The following is a 21,226-nucleotide window of genomic DNA, read 5'->3' as shown; positions in this document are numbered from 1 at the left end:
TAAAATTTTTTTCTTTAATTTATAAGAACTTGTTATTTTAAATATACATATATTATTATTTCAGGTTGCAATTTGAAAATTTTCAACAACCAAGAATTTGCAGCATTATTGGCTCAGTCAGTCAGCCAAGGATTTGAAGCAGTTTATCAGCTAACTCGCATGTGTACAATTCGCATGAGTTTCGTCAAAGGTTGGGGTGCAGAATATCGCCGGCAAACAGTTACTTCTACCCCATGTTGGATCGAGCTCCACTTAAACGGTCCTTTGCAGTGGTTAGACAGGGTATTAACACAAATGGGATCACCTCGTATTCCATGCAGCTCTATGTCATAAAGAACGACAATAATAATAATTATTGTTCTGTTGTGTTAATTTCTTTCATGCATGTCAGTGATTGGAATTCACAAACTGTTTTGCTTTTTGCATTAGAAAATATGACCAAAGTGGCTTTAACCCCAAGAGTTGTTTTTTCAATCATATCTTATATAATTATTATATCAAGATGACAACAATTAAGTCAATTATCATGAAAGATATTACATAAACATTTGAAATTCTGATAATTATGTGTTTTTTGTTTATATTGTTGTCAAGATTGAATTGGCAGTGTTTGGTATGATGCAAAATCTACATCACATCATTCAGGAACTATTACATATTCTAAGAAAGTCATTTTTTAAGAAAAAGAAGTTTAAAAAAAAAATAATCGTTTTGTGTAATATCAAATTGATAAATTGTAAATATAGTTTATTAGAATCTGCAGCTTTTTATTCATTATCATATAGAGATAGTAAACCTCTTTTTGTGTGAGTGTATAATTTTAACATAATCTTATTCAATGTGATTGAATATTTTATATTTTTTAAAGTTTGTAGAATTGGAGTATGATAGTATTTGGTTTATCAATTTGTAAAATTGTTTAAAGAATTTACTGTATTCATTCTAGTAACTTTAATTTCTCATAACACTGCCATAAATTTAAAAAAAAAATGAGGGGAAAAAAACAAAAAAGCTGATTTTGAAACCATTTTATATTGTCCATAAACCGAAGAAGAGATAGAATTTTAGTTTTATATTTAAATTTATATATATATTGTTGATTTCGAAATTTTATCTGAAATTTAATTCGTATTCATTTGTATTAGTATTCTGTTCTTAAAAAGTAGTAGTCATCAAAGTTTCAAAGAAATTTTAAAATTTTATTATACGCTGATGGGGTTTCATTCAAAGGATGTTTCATTTTCTCAACATCAAACATTTCAGAACTAAAATACTGTTTCATGTTAATGTTTAGAAACTTGTATTTAAAAAAAAAAAAAAAGTAAGAAAAAATGAATTTCTTAATCAGTATCAATCCAATCTACAGTCATCAGGATGTTAGTGGGTTTTTATCATATAAAACTTGAGTCATCGTGAAAATGAGATTACATGTCGTGAATGGTATTGTTAAATTTTAAATCTGCACTATTATGTGTTGCCTTGTTATCCATATGTTACTATAATAAAAACAAAATGCAGTGGAAAAAAAAAAAACTTTTTTATTGTTTCATTGAAAATATGTGGGATATAGTCTTTCTTTTGCTATTACAAATGCAGCCTAAATATACTCAAAAGAAACAAATCTACTGTTAGTATTTCTTTCAGTTTAAAATCTGCCCCATATAAATTTACAAAACAACATACAAAAAAAATACGTATTATAAATGTTTGCTCAGAGGAAGAAGAGAATATTATGGCAATGGTCGAGTCAAGCGATTGCCAAATTAGTATGTATATGAATTATGCCATGGTTAAGAACATAGAATGGGCTTTAGTACTAAAAAAAGTAAATTATATCTTAATATAATGTACTGTATTGAGCTTGTTGAATCTTTCGAAGGAAAAGAAAAATTCCATTGAATAGAAAAATGTTGAATTGTAAATAAAAAAAAAAAAATTTGCTTAAGAGGCTTAATCCCTGAAGTTGCAGCAATTGAAGTTTTTAAAATTTGCTTTGAGAGGGACTGCCACATCAAATGTCAATTTTGTGCCAATTACAGAGAACTGCAGTAGCAGTAGTTCTGATCTACTGGGGGAAAAAAAGTGATTCCTTGACAGTCTTTCTGTAAATGTGAAAGTACAGGAAATATTTATAAATATTTCCTTTAAAAAATCTTAAAAAGCTTGTGTTTTAGCTGTACTTTAAGGCACATTCAAACAACTGACTTTTTTAAATTGTTGTAGTGATATCCCAATTGTAGGCTTCTTGTCTGTATCTGACTTGTACTATTGACAAGGCCTATTTTGTTAAAATAAAATCTGTATTAAAATGAAGTGTTGTTTCTTTCATTTTAAATAATGAGGTTAAAGTACAAAACAAAAAATCTCCAAGTCTTATAAGAATCTTTATTTAGTTCCATTAAGATTTTGAATTCTTAAGGAATCTTATGTTGAAGTAAAGTGTACATTAATTTTAAGTAACTTCATTAATAATGTGTACAGTTTAAAGGAGGGTGGGGTGGTTAAAATACATTGTACATGATAGGGAAGGAGGGGGTCAAGACATATTCTATGTGGACTTTTAATGGACTATGCGGTACTTGTATTTAGGTGTTAATGGCAGGTGAATTTGTTCTTATACTAGAAAGTATTTGCAGAACTCCATAGAGTATTGTACAAGTAATTAAATGGGTTTGCTGAAAGCACAACAGGGAGGAAGAGGGTCAAAAATGGCTTAAAAGGTATATGTAATTAATGTATAGCCTCTCAATGAAAAGAAATTAAACTTGTAATAGATGAAACGTCATTGATGTAATCTTCAGAGATTCTAAAAAGATATAGGTTTAAATAAAATTATCAACTAAACGAATTGAAAAAATAAACCAGCAACAAGTTGCTCAACATTCCCTGTAATATTTAAAATTTTGGAGTCATCTGTTATATTTTATTTTAAAAATTTTGACATTTTATAATAGTTTATATATAAAAAGGCTTAATTTTAAGGATAGGGATGGGTTTCGTAAAAACTTGTAAATGCTAATAACGAGTAAAATCGACGAGTAAAGTCAGACCATACTGTAGATATACAAGACCCCCATTATCTCCCTCCCCCTTTGACTTTTAACCACCAAAATAGCATCAATCCCCTAATAAACAAACCTCCCTGCAAAATTTCAGAAATTTCCACAAAAAGCACAGGAGTTAAGCTTCAAACAGGGTAAACAAAATGCCATACACAGATACAGATATTACGCACGAATTTCATTACATTTCAAGGTGTCCTAAGTCAAAAAATCTTCGGGAGGGTCATTTTTTTCACCGATTGCCGTACTTTCCCTCTGTTATGTATAACAGCTGGAAAAGTAATAAGAATTTCTAAATATTGTAAGAAATTTTATAGCTCTGTTTACAAAGTAAGCATTGAAGTCCTCCACGTGTTCTTCATTTCTTTAAATTTTATTGTTTGGAACAAGGTTTCCCAAACTCTCCGTACCCGCTTAAGGCTGTTCTTCACGTCGCCGAAAAACATACCAGGAACAGAAAAGTGATATTACTTCCTGTCCGGTCAGAATACTTTAGTCAGTAGGAAATACTTCGTTGTGTTTTGGCCAATAGAAAAACATGGTGGTTTGTAGTTGTAGCAATGTTTTACGTATTGTATCGAAGGTTAATTTTAATGACTGGTTATTTGAAAAGAACGAGATGATGAATTGTTTTCAGAAGAAGTCGGGAAATATTCTTCTCGTTATAATAAAATAGATAATCTCCAATTAAGACTGACGTTTTTATATTGTTTACGTGACTTAATTCTGCTCGCGATGTTCTAGTATCTTGGAAATATAACTAAATAGAAAATGGCGAAAAGCGGAATTTTCCGTCTCCGTTTTCTGGTATGTGGAAACCAGAATTTTATTTTTATCGGCGTATTCCCGTGGGACAAAATTAATTTGGGAGAAGTTTTAATCATTTTGTGGTCCCGGCCCAATTTCTTTAGGAGCATTACATAGATACTGAACAAACCCAGAGATGAGGTCCCTAAGTGAGGCGCCTGCTCCTTGTATGCTCAGGCATTAATGCAGCCTTCAAATAAAAAACTACTGTTTTTTCCATGAGTATAGAAAACCCAACTTTGTAGACAAATTACGGAAGTGTGGAATATATTTCTGAACTTTTCCTGAATATTCATTACTAATGTGCAGAGAAGTTTGGTGGTTGAAAGTCGTCGGGGTGGGAAGATAAAGGAAGTCGTGTGTCATATCTTCTAAGAGTCTTGTACACAAGTAGCTTTTGCGCATCGTTAGAGTATAACATAAAACATTGGGTTGGTCAGTTCAGTCAGTAGAACATGAAACTGTAATCGTATGGTCGTTGGTTCGAACCGTACGTTGAGCTTTTCAGCGTCAGCCTATCGCTTTGGAGGACCCGGGAATGATTCAGGGCGTCGAAAACCCTTAAGAATTTTTCACGGGTGATCCGTCTCTCATCATTATATACTTGGCCAAACTCCATGAGGAAAAGACCATCTTAGTGCCCATAGGACAAAAAGAGGGAAATACTGGTTTAGTTTCAAAAATAATACTCAACCATAAGCCAATGTCAAAAATTTGAAAACCATTATAGACATCTTTAACGATATAATAACTCTTGTATCTGTAATATTAAGGAAGTAAGAGAAATTTATCTTTTTCTTCCTGTGATCCCTTGATAATTATGAAAATTTCTCTTTGTTAAAAATAATGTTTGCAGTCATTTTATTGCTGGTTTTATACATATACACACAAAACTTGAGACGGACAAGACATTGATCGCCACTACCCTGTAGATCAAAAGATTTATTAACTTGCAATGAATTAATTAAAATGATTTTAATGGATTAATAAGTTGCGTATAGAGAAGTCATTTTGTAACTAAAGCCTGAAGGTACATTGTGTGAATTTTCAATAGAAACAAACAAAATATTTTTCGTTTTTTCTCTTCTCACATCCTGAAAGCCAACCAGTGGTCGAGTGGATAAAACTACTAAACAGTGGTAGTTGGTCGCGGGTTCCTGCCTCCCCAAAGGATTGGCCATGTGGAGTTTCCCGAGTTTTCTTCAGTTTCTAATATCTAAATAGCGACTAGTTTTCCACAGAAAGTTCTCCTGGGAGACATTTCTCCTTGGCAGATTACGTTGCGTTGCCATATTCCATCAAACCAAATTACATCGTGAAAGTGTTCTGGTGAATCACTTTCATACAATTGTATATTCTATTTGATAAAAAGCAATGTATAAATGTGAATAACGTATTTGTGTATCCTTCAGTCACTGATTGATAATATACAGTATCAATAAGTGTTACCGCTTCCCGGGACGAGGACTCAACTCCTTGTTTGATGTTGATATAAAGTATTGTTTATTATTTCAAATAATTTATGAATATTGTCAAATATCGATAGTTTCCATGCATATTTTTATATAGTACTAGCTGCAAGGACCCGCTTCGCTGGGTTTTTATTTGTATGCAATATAGTTTTATATATATATATATATATAAAAGACTGTTTTTCTGAGTAATCTAGAATCTAGCTGCAAGGACCCGCTTCGCTGGGCAAAAAGTAACGATAGTGAAGATTAAGATAATTACATTATAGCTAATCTTACCCGTTTTCACAGAATGCAAGAATTAGGTCCCCCGTTTTCAGACTAATTAGAGAATTTTTACGTTTAGTCAAACGAACTATTTTCAACGTTTCTGGAACGTTTACAATCGTTCTATAATCGAACCAATATTCGAATTTTATGTTCGAATTTAATTCGAACAAAACATTCGAAATAGAAAGCCACTTTCAACCACTTTCAGCCTCATATCTCCCGCACTCTTATAGCTATCGAGACGCAACCACCCCTATGCACGAATGGAGACTTGGAGCTACCACCACATACAAACACCATTCACGTGCGATGTGTAGTTTTGGCGGAAAAGTGAAATATAGGGACATACATGTCCATTTATATATATATATATATATAGATTTTCAAGTCCGCTAGTAGCCGAGTGGATAAAACCACTGAACCCTGGTAGCTGTTGGCCATGGGTTCGCGCCTCGTCAACGGGCTGATCAAGTGGAGTTTTCCGGGTTTTCTTCACGTTAGCAACTTCTAAGTTGGGTCTAGTTTCTATCCAGTCATTGTCCATGTGTCGCATTGCAGTATTCAAATAAACCTTTCATACTTTCAAAAAATGTCGTGACATGTCATTTCCAAATTGAATGTTATTTGTGAAATCATCGAATTGCACAAACAATTTTCAAGAATTTCTCAAAAATATTTCGTTACTTTCACTAAAAATGTAAAAAATAAATATTATCTAACCATAAGAATCTCTATTGGTTATCAAATAAAAACAAAACTTGAAGCACGAAGAAAGATCAGATTTTTTTCTAACTCATTCCGCCCTGTGGGTACTAAGAGGGCTCTTTTATCAAGCCAATTATAGGTTCGGCAAGGCCCACAATAAAACGACGCCGGACACTGGATAAAACACACCATCACCTGAAAAATTTCTGGGGTTTTTCGACCCTTCCGGATTCGATTCCTGGTTTTCAGAGCGGTAGGCTCCCATCTTGATCGCTTGGCTATGTGGCCGTTGGGAAGATTGGATTGGTTTGATGGAATAAGGCACGCAATACATAGACGATCTGCCAAAGATGGGTGCTTTCCGAGAAAACTTCCTATTCATGTACTATACACGTGAAAAAACCGGAAAACTCTACCCTTCCATCTCTTTGGTCGAGTGCGAACCTGCGACAAACTACAAGCATTGGTAGTTTTATTCATTCGGCCATTAGTAATTGCGTAAATAAAGTTTTCATGGATGTTAAAAATTTGAAAAATCATTGTCCTAAAGCAAATACTAAGGGACCAGGGATCGAATCCAAGCGGCTAAGGTGACAGTCTTTTGCTATGACGGACACCGTGGTCGAATCCAAGTGTATTGAAAAACCAAGAATTTTTATGGATTTTCCGTCCGATGGTTCCCTCTGAAGGATTCGGGATAGAATCCGAAAAACTCCTCAATTTTTGAAGGTTATTTGTCCGGTGGTTCCTATTCCTCGCTACCCACCATCCATTAAGGACCAAACCCATAATGGTCTTGCTAAAAAAGGTTCTCTTAATGCCCACAGAATGTAAAGATTTTTTTTTGATAAAAAGTCGAAACTTACTAAAGTTTTTGTTTTGTTGTGTGTGATATATTTAATTTTATTTATTTATTTATTTATTATTATTATTATTTAAATATTTTTAATATAAATTTACTTATAAATAAATTTATATAAGTAATCTATAAATAAACTAACTTGATATTTTATTTGAAATTTAAATCATTTTTTTAAATTTAAAAACTATCCAAAATTTGCATTTTTATTTAATTTTTACTAATGTTAAAATATAAAATTTTACATTAGCTAAACGGATGGACGTTGCTGAACGGAGTAGTCAGGGTGTTTACATTTAAACAGACGAATCAGTAGCGTGTAGAAGCTCTTGCAACACCATGAAGTGCAGAACGAAGATTCTCTATGCTGTTACCTTTTTCAATTTTCTATTGATGTCCATTTCTGGAAGGGGATCGTCGGACAAAAAATGGATTCCTCAAAAAGAAAATGAGGTCAGTGTTTTAAATATTTAATTTTGAAATAACATTTGTGAATCTGTTCTTCCGTACGTGTAATTTTCAGAGCTTTATCTCTGTGCCATTGTCTAAAGAGGCCTGGAATACTCGGGGGCCTCGTCCATCTGAAGACCGAGCCAAATGGCTCTCTATGGCACAGTCTAATCTTCACGATCTTATTTAAGATTATTATTGCAATTAAAATACAATTTATTATATTATCGTAATATTTTTTTTAAATAAATAAATAAACGTTAAAATATATTTTTAAAAATTAATAAATTTAAAAATAAATTAAATAATTAGCATAAAAAGTATAAAATACAAAATACAATTATAGAGCCGTTCGCTAATTTATAATTATTCATCTGAACTATATTTAGATCGTGGAAGGATAAACAATTTTTAAAATTTAATTGATAAATATAATTATTAAAATTAATTAAAATTAATTTACGTGAAGCCAATCAACTTAAAGAAACTATTTAAATTTTTAATAAACAGAGGAAGCAAAATGAAAATTGCTTGCTGTTAGTTAATTTACTGCTAACATAAATTAATTCGACAATATTTTAAAATTAAATTGAAGGAGGAACTTGTAAATCAGTCTTTTGTAAGCCAAGGAGCGGTGCCTCCCGCGAGTCATTCTATAAGGGAAATTGGTCCATATTAGGTGTGAATCACGAAGAAAACCTGAGAAACTCCACGTGGTTAACCTGTTGGCGAGATGCGAACCCGCGACCAACTTTCAGTGGTTTACCAATACGGTTCCTCCATTTATAAAATCAACTATATCTATTCATAGAAGCCCATGAGTAGCCACTGGTGGACTTCAATGAATGGATACCGTGGATTCTATGAATTAATGGCTTCATGTGTTCGTCCAGGCTCACAATGGGGGCGAACGGATGGTGATGTACGGGACACAACATATTCGATCCATGAATTAACCTTAACTTGAACCTGGGACTCTCAAAAGGTTAAGCTGAGGCTTTTATCACGTCATCCATTCGACTGTCAGTTAAAACATAAACTCACTTTTCATAACTACCCCTTGACCTATAACCATCAAAATTACACAGAATCAATGATCCTAATACCCAAACCTCCCTGCAAAATTTCAAAAATTTTCGACAAAAGGCACAGGAGTTATTAAGCTTTAAAAGTGGGTGAACAAATACGTGCCCCCAAACACTACAGAAAATAATCTCCCCAATTTCTTTTACATTTCTCGACATTTCAAGGACCCCTGAATAAAAAACAGTGTGAAAATATTAGGGATGTAGATAGGAAAATCATCAGCAAACATTATTTATCGAATGTCGAATGCCCTGTAACATAATTATAAATGTTTATTAGATTTAGAAATACTAATTTAACATGTGTTTATAATCAAAATTTCACACCATGAAGCGTGAAGAGTGGGCGATTTAAAATCTTTCCTTATTAATTTACAACATTAATTACTGTTTAGAAAAAAAAAATTATATATTTTAGTTAACTGAATTTTGGTCCACCCTCATCAAAATCAAATATTAAAAATACATTATTAGATTAGATCAGGAATGATTTTTATGTTAATTACTGCTAGAATTTTAGAATTTAAAATGAATTTTTAATACATTTCTCTGTTATTAATGTATTATTGAATTTTCTGAATGATCAAAAACCGGAAACGGAAGTTATTGAAAGATGTTTTTCTTCCCCCCTCCCCCCTGTCTTTAGAGTTGTGTTTGCCTGATTTCTTCATCTTTACATTTATCACTTTTTGTAAATTTTATCAAGATGTTGGCATTTATTTGTTCATATTTTCTGTGATAGAATATATAGGGTGGCCCTAAAGTCAGTTAACTGAGAGATATTCTAATTAACATACTAATAAATAAATAATGTAAAAAAAAACTAAAATGTAAATTCGTATTAAAACTGCAAGAAGGATCCATTAGAGAGTGAAAAAATCAGCTAAATTTGTTAATTTATATATATTTTGTGTATATTTGTATAAAAATTATGTGTATTCTCGTGTGATTTATATGAAAATTTGCAGATAATTAGAAAATATGTTAGATGTAATTTGAAAGCTCACCAGTGGCCGAATTGATAAAAATCACTTAACACTAGACCCTTCTAGTGTTAAGTGATCTAAGTAGGGGCCAAATACCCATAGAAAATCTTCCAGGGATTTTCCCCTTCTTGTTAAATCGCTCATATGTTTGAGCCTTTTCCTATCAATCCAATCTACTCTTAAAACCCCTGTTATTATTTATTGTGACTACGTCACAATACCGGATTTCAATTTTTCGTCACAATGCTCTCAATTTTAGTAGTGTCTCGGCCCCTGTACATCGTCCTTTTCATGTTAACAATGGAGTCATGCGGGTCATTTATCTAACTCCGTTCTCAAGATTAAGGAAGGACAGACAGATGTCCGTCCTTTTGATTAATTATATAGACGTAAGAGTAATTTGAATTCTTAGCATTGCCCAAAAGTTAGTTAACTACGGTTAAACCGATTTTTGGTCCACTCTATAGCAATTTAATATTAAAATTAATCCGTCAAAATTTGAAAAGAATTATCAGGAAGTTAAAATAGAAAAAAAAAAAAAAAAAGAAAATGGTCACGTAATTAAATGAAATGTTTTAGAAAACTCGAACACATTAATTTCCTTATTATTAATACATAACATTATTTGTTCTCTTCATTATTCTTATTCGGAATACAAATTTACAGAAGTAAAACAATTACCTTTAATGGATTTTCTAAGTGAAAACAAATGAAACCACTCGGATCATGTGTTAATTGAGTTCAATATAAAATTACCCAGAATCGAATTTTATGATTTATTTCGTTATAAATTTTAATTTTTCTACCAAAAATAAATTTCCTATGAATGAAAGACAATAGATTCTGATAAAAAGGGAAAGTATAGAAGAGCCTCGGAAATTATTTAACCCAGTTTCTAAGCACAAAAAAATCCAAAGGACCTTTTAATTCTTGGGGCAGAAGAGCTTCGGGGATTATTTAACTTTATGCCCAGACACAGAGAAATCTCGAGGATCATTTAAAACCTTCCCTAGACGCAGAAGGGGTTCAAAATTAAGTCTTTTATATAAAAAAGAAAACTGATCCTGATTTCATTTCGTCTCAAGCACTTGAAACGTTATAAAATCTAAATACACTTTTAAAATATAATCTGTATATATCATTTATTCAAAATTTTCACGCAGTTCTTAACTTTTATGTGTTACAGCTTCTTAAAAAAGATACAGAAGATATTATAGATGCTCTTATTTATTCTGAAGAATGTTCTGTAAGAAAATGCCATGGAAATTATCAGTGTTGCAAAGGATACGTTTGCGTAATTCTAAATGAAAATTTAAACGGTAAATTTTAATTTTAATTATTATTATTATTATTTTAAATAAAATTAAATATAATTAAACAATAATTTATTATTAAACTAAAAGTTACAATTATAAATAAACAATATAACGCAGTTCGAAAACAATGCACTAAATTCGCTTGTTTCAAACACCTGACAAAATGAAAATACAGTGAGCAAAGTGGTTTTAATACAGATGAATAAATAAGCCAATGATATAGCCTGTTTCAAATGAAACGGGATATTATTGGCTTGCTTACCCAACCAGTGGTGTATCCAGGATTTTGAAAATGACGCTGCATCGAGGCACAAAGGTGCAAGCCCCCTGTATGTAAAACTATATGCAAGTATGAAAACTTACTTTTTTGGTATCGAGAGGATGCTACAGTACCATAAACACCTCTTTGTATATGCCCTCGTATCCAGCCAATATTTGAAAATATAGGATTACGACTGTGCTCAGAATTTAAGCTCCTGTTTGCAAATACAGTGTTTGTTATTGTTGTATTTAACACAATACAACCTGCTTGTGTCTCTCATTATATGGCATATAAAGATTTTACTATGGCATCTTCGGATACAACGAACAATTGAAATTATCATCTCAACGCTTCCATCTGTTGGTTCGTTATATCGAGGGTTAAATACTAAAAATATTAGTTTTAAAAAATCGATCTTGTAAAATATTTTCTTATATTTGTGTTTTAGTAGGAACATGCCTTCCGATTTATCCAAGAATCTTAGATCATCCTTGCCCAAGTGATGTAGATTGCATCGAATTTCTAAAATGTTTGAAGATCAAACCATCCAAAGTGTGCCATACAGAAATTAAGAATGTCAGAAAAAGGCGTTATAGTAAGTATATCATACAACTCACTATATTATTTTTATTGATTATCCCTTATTTATATAATGGTTTTAATGGTAATGGTAAAAATGTACTTATTTATGTTTTCTTTTTTCTATTATTGAAAGTTTCTAACTCAAATTTTTGTGACAAATTATGATAGTCCGAATCCTACTCAAATCATTGTAATGGAAGATCATGTCTTATCATGCAATCATCTAACTTAATTTCCTGTTCGTTTGATCACCAGATATTTTTTTAACTCTCTACACCCGCGGGCACTGAAAGCCTTTTTTAATAAGCCTATTATGGGTTTGGCTAGATGACTGCTGGCTGATGAGGGATGGAGCCCGACATATCCCAGAGATCGAATTCCAGGAATTTTTTTTTTTTGGCAAGCATGAGATCAAATCTAGGGATATTTCGGATTACCCCGAAAATTTTCTGGGATTCGATTCCGGGTTCCCCAGAGTTCCATAGTGGAGTCATTCGTATTGTTAGGAAAGGACTGAGTCTGACATATTTGGGTTAAACCACCTACTGTACTAACTGGTACCTTAAATGTATCTCAACAAAGTGGCATTTTTACCACTTCTTTCATCCAATGTTCTATCTGCAATGACTGATCCGAAAGAAGGATGGAGATTGACAACCTGATCCATAACAGCCCGTCAATCACCGTGATTTTTGGTTTTTACTAATCATGATAAATTTTGAGAATCGGGACGGGCATTGGCATCTGTGGCATCTGGCAATATCTTCTCAAATCATTAATAATAATAGGAATTGTTTCAGCTTTAATTAAGATGGAGTACTATTTTCAGATGAACAGTGCGTGACAAGTTCAGAATGTGACATGGACAAGGGATTATGTTGCCAACTTCAACGACGTCACAGAATGGCACCCAGGAAAGCTTGCTATTATTTCACAGATGCAAAAAGCTGTATCGGTTTGATCAATACTGTATACACAAAGCCAATACATTTCGAATCAAATCCATTCTTTAAAGCAAGATTAGGTTAAAGTTTATTTTCGGTTTTAAGCTCTACGTGTTTGCCGTTAAATGTTGAAAACAATCGAATATACGATACGTCTAATCTGCAAGCAATCACGTGATCCATTTCTTGTAAAACGGACTAAATCATTGGTTCGTTTACTTTGAATCTGCGGTCTCCACGCACTCATAATTTCGCTTAGTNTGCGATGTGTAGTTTTGGCGGAAAAGTGAAATATAGGGACATACATGTCCATTTATATATATATATATATATAGATTTTCAAGTCCGCTAGTAGCCGAGTGGATAAAACCACTGAACCCTGGTAGCTGTTGGCCATGGGTTCGCGCCTCGTCAACGGGCTGATCAAGTGGAGTTTTCCGGGTTTTCTTCACGTTAGCAACTTCTAAGTTGGGTCTAGTTTCTATCCAGTCATTGTCCATGTGTCGCATTGCAGTATTCAAATAAACCTTTCATACTTTCAAAAAATGTCGTGACATGTCATTTCCAAATTGAATGTTATTTGTGAAATCATCGAATTGCACAAACAATTTTCAAGAATTTCTCAAAAATATTTCGTTACTTTCACTAAAAATGTAAAAAATAAATATTATCTAACCATAAGAATCTCTATTGGTTATCAAATAAAAACAAAACTTGAAGTACGAAGGAAGATCAGATTTTTTTCTAACTCATTCCGCCCTGTGGGTACTAAGAGGGCTCTTTTATCAAGCCAATTATAGGTTCGGCAAGGCCCACAATAAAACGACGCTGGACACTGGATAAAACACACCATCACCTGAAAAATTTCTGGGGTTTTTCGACCCTTCCGGATTCGATTCCTGGTTTTCAGAGCGGTAGGCTCCCATCTTGATCGCTTGGCTATGTGGCCGTTGGGAAGATTGGATTGGTTTGATGGAATAAGGCACGCAATACATAGACGATCTGCCAAAGATGGGTGCTTTCCGAGAAAACTTCCTATTCATGTACTATACACGTGAAAAAACCGGAAAACTTCCATCTCTTTGGTGAAACCCTTCCATCTCTTTGGTCGAGTGCGAACCTGCGACAAACTACAAGCATTGGTAGTTTTATTCATTCGGCCATTAGTAATTGCGTAAATAAAGTTTTCATGGATGTTAAAAATTTGAAAAATCATTGTCCTAAAGCAAATACTAAGGGACCAGGGATCGAATCCAAGCGGCTAAGGTGACAGTCTTTTGCTATGACGGACACCGTGGTCGAATCCAAGTGTATTGAAAAACCAAGAATTTTTATGGATTTTCCGTCCGATGGTTCCCTCTGAAGGATTCGGGATAGAATCCGAAAAACTCCACAATTTTTGAAGGTTATTTGTCCGGTGGTTCCTATTCCTCGCTACCCACCATCCATTAAGGACCAAACCCATAATGGTCTTGCTAAAAAAGGTTCTCTTAATGCCCACAGAATGTAAAGATTTTTTTTTGATAAAAAGTCGAAACTTACTAAAGTTTTTGTTTTGTTGTGTGTGATATATTTAATTTTATTTATTTATTTATTTATTATTATTATTATTTAAATATTTTTAATATAAATTTACTTATAAATAAATTTATATAAGTAATCTATAAATAAACTAACTTGATATTTTATTTGAAATTTAAATCATTTTTTTAAATTTAAAAACTATCCAAAATTTGCATTTTTATTTAATTTTTACTAATGTTAAAATATAAAATTTTACATTAGCTAAACGGATGGACGTTGCTGAACGGAGTAGTCAGGGTGTTTACATTTAAACAGACGAATCAGTAGCGTGTAGAAGCTCTTGCAACACCATGAAGTGCAGAACGAAGATTCTCTATGCTGTTACCTTTTTCAATTTTCTATTGATGTCCATTTCTGGAAGGGGATCGTCGGACAAAAAATGGATTCCTCAAAAAGAAAATGAGGTCAGTGTTTTAAATATTTAATTTTGAAATAACATTTGTGAATCTGTTCTTCCGTACGTGTAATTTTCAGAGCTTTATCTCTGTGCCATTGTCTAAAGAGGCCTGGAATACTCGGGGGCCTCGTCCATCTGAAGACCGAGCCAAATGGCTCTCTATGGCACAGTCTAATCTTCACGATCTTATTTAAGATTATTATTGCAATTAAAATACAATTTATTATATTATCGTAATATTTTTTTTAAATAAATAAATAAACGTTAAAATATATTTTTAAAAATTAATAAATTTAAAAATAAATTAAATAATTAGCATAAAAAGTATAAAATACAAAATACAATTATAGAGCCGTTCGCTAATTTATAATTATTCATCTGAACTATATTTAGATCGTGGAAGGATAAACAATTTTTAAAATTTAATTGATAAATATAATTATTAAAATTAATTAAAATTAATTTACGTGAAGCCAATCAACTTAAAGAAACTATTTAAATTTTTAATAAACAGAGGAAGCAAAATGAAAATTGCTTGCTGTTAGTTAATTTACTGCTAACATAAATTAATTCGACAATATTTTAAAATTAAATTGAAGGAGGAACTTGTAAATCAGTCTTTTGTAAGCCAAGGAGCGGTGCCTCCCGCGAGTCATTCTATAAGGGAAATTGGTCCATATTAGGTGTGAATCACGAAGAAAACCTGAGAAACTCCACGTGGTTAACCTGTTGGCGAGATGCGAACCCGCGACCAACTTTCAGTGGTTTACCAATACGGTTCCTCCATTTATAAAATCAACTATATCTATTCATAGAAGCCCATGAGTAGCCACTGGTGGACTTCAATGAATGGATACCGTGGATTCTATGAATTAATGGCTTCATGTGTTCGTCCAGGCTCACAATGGGGGCGAACGGATGGTGATGTACGGGACACAACATATTCGATCCATGAATTAACCTTAACTTGAACCTGGGACTCTCAAAAGGTTAAGCTGAGGCTTTTATCACGTCATCCATTCGACTGTCAGTTAAAACATAAACTCACTTTTCATAACTACCCCTTGACCTATAACCATCAAAATTACACAGAATCAATGATCCTAATACCCAAACCTCCCTGCAAAATTTCAAAAATTTTCGACAAAAGGCACAGGAGTTATTAAGCTTTAAAAGTGGGTGAACAAATACGTGCCCCCAAACACTACAGAAAATAATCTCCCCAATTTCTTTTACATTTCTCGACATTTCAAGGACCCCTGAATAAAAAACAGTGTGAAAATATTAGGGATGTAGATAGGAAAATCATCAGCAAACATTATTTATCGAATGTCGAATGCCCTGTAACATAATTATAAATGTTTATTAGATTTAGAAATACTAATTTAACATGTGTTTATAATCAAAATTTCACACCATGAAGCGTGAAGAGTGGGCGATTTAAAATCTTTCCTTATTAATTTACAACATTAATTACTGTTTAGAAAAAAAAAATTATATATAATTTATTATTCGTTTATATTATTAAATACTAAAAAAAATCATTATAATTAAAGTACAGTGTGGCCTAAAAATTAGTTAACCGAGATACATTGTTTTTTTAAGACCGTTCTAAAAAAAAATATATATTTTAGTTAACTGATTTTTGGTCCACCCTCATCAAAATCAAATATTAAAAATACATTATTAGATTAGATCAGGAATGATTTTTATGTTAATTACTGCTAGAATTTTAGAATTTAAAATGAATTTTTAATACATTTCTCTGTTATTAATGTATTATTGAATTTTCTGAATGATCAAAAACCGGAAACGGAAGTTATTGAAAGATGTTTTTCTTCCCCCCTCCCCCCTGTCTTTAGAGTTGTGTTTGCCTGATTTCTTCATCTTTACATTTATCACTTTTTGTAAATTTTATCAAGATGTTGGCATTTATTTGTTCATATTTTCTGTGATAGAATATATAGGGTGGCCCTAAAGTCAGTTAACTGAGAGATATTCTAATTAACATACTAATAAATAAATAATGTAAAAAAAAACTAAAATGTAAATTCGTATTAAAACTGCAAGAAGGATCCATTAGAGAGTGAAAAAATCAGCTAAATTTGTTAATTTATATATATTTTGTGTATATTTGTATAAAAATTATGTGTATTCTCGTGTGATTTATATGAAAATTTGCAGATAATTAGAAAATATGTTAGATGTAATTTGAAAGCTCACCAGTGGCCGAATTGATAAAAATCACTTAACACTAGACCCTTCTAGTGTTAAGTGATCTAAGTAGGGGCCAAATACCCATAGAAAATCTTCCAGGGATTTTCCCCTTCTTGTTAAATCGCTCATATGTTTGAGCCTTTTCCTATCAATCCAATCTACTCTTAAAACCCCTGTTATTATTTATTGTGACTACGTCACAATACCGGATTTCAATTTTTCGTCACAATGCTCTCAATTTTAGTAGTGTCTCGGCCCCTGTACATCGTCCTTTTCATGTTAACAATGGAGTCATGCGGGTCATTTATCTAACTCCGTTCTCAAGATTAAGGAAGGACAGACAGATGTCCGTCCTTTTGATTAATTATATAGACGTAAGAGTAATTTGAATTCTTAGCATTGCCCAAAAGTTAGTTAACTACGGTTAAACCGATTTTTGGTCCACTCTATAGCAATTTAATATTAAAATTAATCCGTCAAAATTTGAAAAGAATTATCAGGAAGTTAAAATAGAAAAAAAAAAAAAAAAAAANGAGTTACACTAGGTGGACACCGATGGCTGTGTACTATGCCAGACCAGAGTCAAGGCATAGTAACTTCAAAAAAAAAAAAAAAAAAAAAAAAAGAAAATGGTCACGTAATTAAATGAAATGTTTTAGAAAACTCGAACACATTAATTTCCTTATTATTAATACATAACATTATTTGTTCTCTTCATTATTCTTATTCGGAATACAAATTTACAGAAGTAAAACAATTACCTTTAATGGATTTTCTAAGTGAAAACAAATGAAACCACTCGGATCATGTGTTAATTGAGTTCAATATAAAATTACCCAGAATCGAATTTTATGATTTATTTCGTTATAAATTTTAATTTTTCTACCAAAAATAAATTTCCTATGAATGAAAGACAATAGATTCTGATAAAAAGGGAAAGTATAGAAGAGCCTCGGAAATTATTTAACCCAGTTTCTAAGCACAAAAAAATCCAAAGGACCTTTTAATTCTTGGGGCAGAAGAGCTTCGGGGATTATTTAACTTTATGCCCAGACACAGAGAAATCTCGAGGATCATTTAAAACCTTCCCTAGACGCAGAAGGGGTTCAAAATTAAGTCTTTTATATAAAAAAGAAAACTGATCCTGATTTCATTTCGTCTCAAGCACTTGAAACGTTATAAAATCTAAATACACTTTTAAAATATAATCTGTATATATCATTTATTCAAAATTTTCACGCAGTTCTTAACTTTTATGTGTTACAGCTTCTTAAAAAAGATACAGAAGATATTATAGATGCTCTTATTTATTCTGAAGAATGTTCTGTAAGAAAATGCCATGGAAATTATCAGTGTTGCAAAGGATACGTTTGCGTAATTCTAAATGAAAATTTAAACGGTAAATTTTAATTTTAATTATTATTATTATTATTTTAAATAAAATTAAATATAATTAAACAATAATTTATTATTAAACTAAAAGTTACAATTATAAATAAACAATATAACGCAGTTCGAAAACAATGCACTAAATTCGCTTGTTTCAAACACCTGACAAAATGAAAATACAGTGAGCAAAGTGGTTTTAATACAGATGAATAAATAAGCCAATGATATAGCCTGTTTCAAATGAAACGGGATGTTATTGGCTTGCTTACCCAACCAGTGGTGTATCCAGGATTTTGAAAATGACGCTGCATCGAGGCACAAAGGTGCAAGCCCCCTGTATGTAAAACTATATGCAAGTATGAAAACTTACTTTTTTGGTATCGAGAGGATGCTACAGTACCATAAACACCTCTTTGTATATGCCCTCGTATCCAGCCAATATTTGAAAATATAGGATTACGACTGTGCTCAGAATTTAAGCTCCTGTTTGCAAATACAGTGTTTGTTATTGTTGTATTTAACACAATACAACCTGCTTGTGTCTCTCATTATATGGCATATAAAGATTTTACTATGGCATCTTCGGATACAACGAACAATTGAAATTATCATCTCAACGCTTCCATCTGTTGGTTCGTTATATCGAGGGTTAAATACTAAAAATATTAGTTTTAAAAAATCGATCTTGTAAAATATTTTCTTATATTTGTGTTTTAGTAGGAACATGCCTTCCGATTTATCCAAGAATCTTAGATCATCCTTGCCCAAGTGATGTAGATTGCATCGAATTTCTAAAATGTTTGAAGATCAAACCATCCAAAGTGTGCCATACAGAAATTAAGAATGTCAGAAAAAGGCGTTATAGTAAGTATATCATACAACTCACTATATTATTTTTATTGATTATCCCTTATTTATATAATGGTTTTAATGGTAATGGTAAAAATGTACTTATTTATGTTTTCTTTTTTCTATCATTGAAAGTTTCTAACTCAAATTTTTGTGACAAATTATGATAGTCCGAATCCTACTCAAATCATTGTAATGGAAGATCATGTCTTATCATGCAATCATCTAACTTAATTTCCTGTTCGTTTGATCACCAGATATTTTTTTAACTCTCTACACCCGCGGGCACTGAAAGCCTTTTTTAATAAGCCTATTATGGGTTTGGCTAGATGACTGCTGGCTGATGAGGGATGGAGCCCGACATATCCCAGAGATCGAATTCCAGGAATTTTTTTTTTGGCAAGCATGAGATCAAATCTAGGGATATTTCGGATTACCCCGAAAATTTTCTGGGATTCGATTCCGGGTTCCCCAGAGTTCCATAGTGGAGTCATTCGTATTGTTAGGAAAGGACTGAGTCTGACATATTTGGGTTAAACCACCTACTGTACTAACTGGTACCTTAAATGTATCTCAACAAAGTGGCATTTTTACCACTTCTTTCATCCAATGTTCTATCTGCAATGACTGATCCGAAAGAAGGATGGAGATTGACAATCTGATCCATAATAGCCCGTCAATCACCGTGATTTTTGGTTTTTACTAATCATGATAAATTTTGAGAATCGGGACGGGCATTGGCATCTGTGGCATCTGGCAATATCTTCTCAAATCATTAATAATAATAGGAATTGTTTCAGCTTTAATTAAGATGGAGTACTATTTTCAGATGAACAGTGCGTGACAAGTTCAGAATGTGACATGGACAAGGGATTATGTTGCCAACTTCAACGACGTCACAGAATGGCACCCAGGAAAGCTTGCTATTATTTCACAGATGCAAAAAGCTGTATCGGTTTGATCAATACTGTATACACAAAGCCAATACATTTCGAATCAAATCCATTCTTTAAAGCAAGATTAGGTTAAAGTTTATTTTCGGTTTTAAGCTCTACGTGTTTGCCGTTAAATGTTGAAAACAATCGAATATACGATACGTCTAATCTGCAAGCAATCACGTGATCCATTTCTTGTAAAACGGACTAAATCATTGGTTCGTTTACTTTGAATCTGCGGTCTCCACGCACTCATAATTTCGCTTAGTGTTTATTACTGCTGCCATCTAGTGTTAAATATATTTTAGTGAAATTTTAAATTATTTTATTTAAATTAAATCGTTTTCCATTTACGTGATTTTTTTTATTTTTTATTGAAATTACACATAATTAGTATTTTATTTCTAGTAATTATTTAAAAAAAATTGTGAAAATGTGTCGCCATCTATTGATAATTAAAATTGTAAATAAAAGATTAATTTATGTTTGTTGATTTTCTTAAATAAAGAGTGATTTTATTATAAGCAATTGTTAATACTGTTATTTAAAATTAAAATCTGTATAAAAATTAGTATTTTTGTTTATAAAATACGTGTAAACATATTGAAAGTTGAAACTTAGTGTCTTTGTTTTCTTATAACTTTCCTAAAATATTATATATCAATATATATTAAAGAATTTATTATTATTATTATTATTTTAATATTGGTAAGTTTTATATTATAAATTAATGAATTACAAGTTGCAACTCATCAAAGCATAACTTTGACCTTGCCACTAGAGGGCTAACAATAAAAGAAATTTCGTTTCTGCCCTCTAGTGGTAATAATTTAAATGATTAAATCAGTTCTTAAATTTTATTTGAAAGAAAAGAAAAACGTAAAAAAAAAATAATAAAACTTTGCCATTAAAAATAATTATCTTCAATTTTATAACAAAATAAAATAACAAATAGTTAATTGAGATTTCACTATCTATTAATTTAGAAAATTAACACATATAAAATAATTAAAAGTTTTTAGCCGCTAGAGTGCAAGTTTCTGTAATTATCCCTC

General features: G+C 31.9%; 2 protein-coding genes across 5 annotated transcripts in view; both read left to right on the top strand.

Moving 5' to 3' along the window:
- LOC111619055 (mothers against decapentaplegic homolog 3-like) overlaps positions 1 to 2,313 on the top strand; it is a 72,701-nt gene extending 70,388 nt beyond the window's left edge. The window contains exon 8 of the mRNA XM_023360700.1: positions 65 to 2,313. Within this exon, the coding sequence (XP_023216468.1) occupies positions 65 to 333 (269 nt within the window). The 3' untranslated portion in view covers positions 334 to 2,313. The remainder of the gene's footprint in view (positions 1 to 64) is intronic.
- A 2,525-nt stretch (positions 2,314 to 4,838) lies between these two features.
- LOC111619043 (prohormone-3-like) lies at positions 4,839 to 20,537 on the top strand. Of its 4 annotated transcripts, none has more exons than XM_023360682.1 (8): positions 4,839 to 5,365; positions 7,426 to 7,628; positions 10,883 to 11,015; positions 11,723 to 11,869; positions 14,586 to 14,788; positions 18,265 to 18,397; positions 19,105 to 19,251; positions 20,066 to 20,537. In XM_023360682.1, exons 5-8 carry the CDS (start codon positions 14,675 to 14,677, stop codon positions 20,263 to 20,265), a joined length of 594 nt encoding a protein of 197 aa, XP_023216450.1. In that variant the 5' UTR covers positions 4,839 to 5,365; positions 7,426 to 7,628; positions 10,883 to 11,015; positions 11,723 to 11,869; positions 14,586 to 14,674; the 3' UTR covers positions 20,266 to 20,537. The 4 variants fall into 4 exon arrangements, with proteins under 4 accessions (XP_023216450.1, XP_023216452.1, XP_023216451.1 ...); XM_023360683.1 differs by having other exon boundaries at positions 5,326 to 5,354; XM_023360684.1 differs by lacking the exons at positions 14,586 to 14,788; positions 18,265 to 18,397; positions 19,105 to 19,251; positions 20,066 to 20,537 and adding an exon at positions 12,686 to 13,050.
- The last annotated feature ends 689 nt before the right edge of the window (positions 20,538 to 21,226 follow it).

This window comes from Centruroides sculpturatus, unplaced genomic scaffold (genome assembly GCF_000671375.1).
Source record: "Centruroides sculpturatus isolate CEXI.00-Female unplaced genomic scaffold, Cexi_2.0 scaffold97, whole genome shotgun sequence".
Taxonomy (NCBI): Eukaryota; Metazoa; Arthropoda; class Arachnida; order Scorpiones; family Buthidae; genus Centruroides; species Centruroides sculpturatus.
The sequence above is the reverse complement of the archived record's forward strand: the minus strand, read 5'-3'. Positions and strand labels throughout refer to the sequence as shown.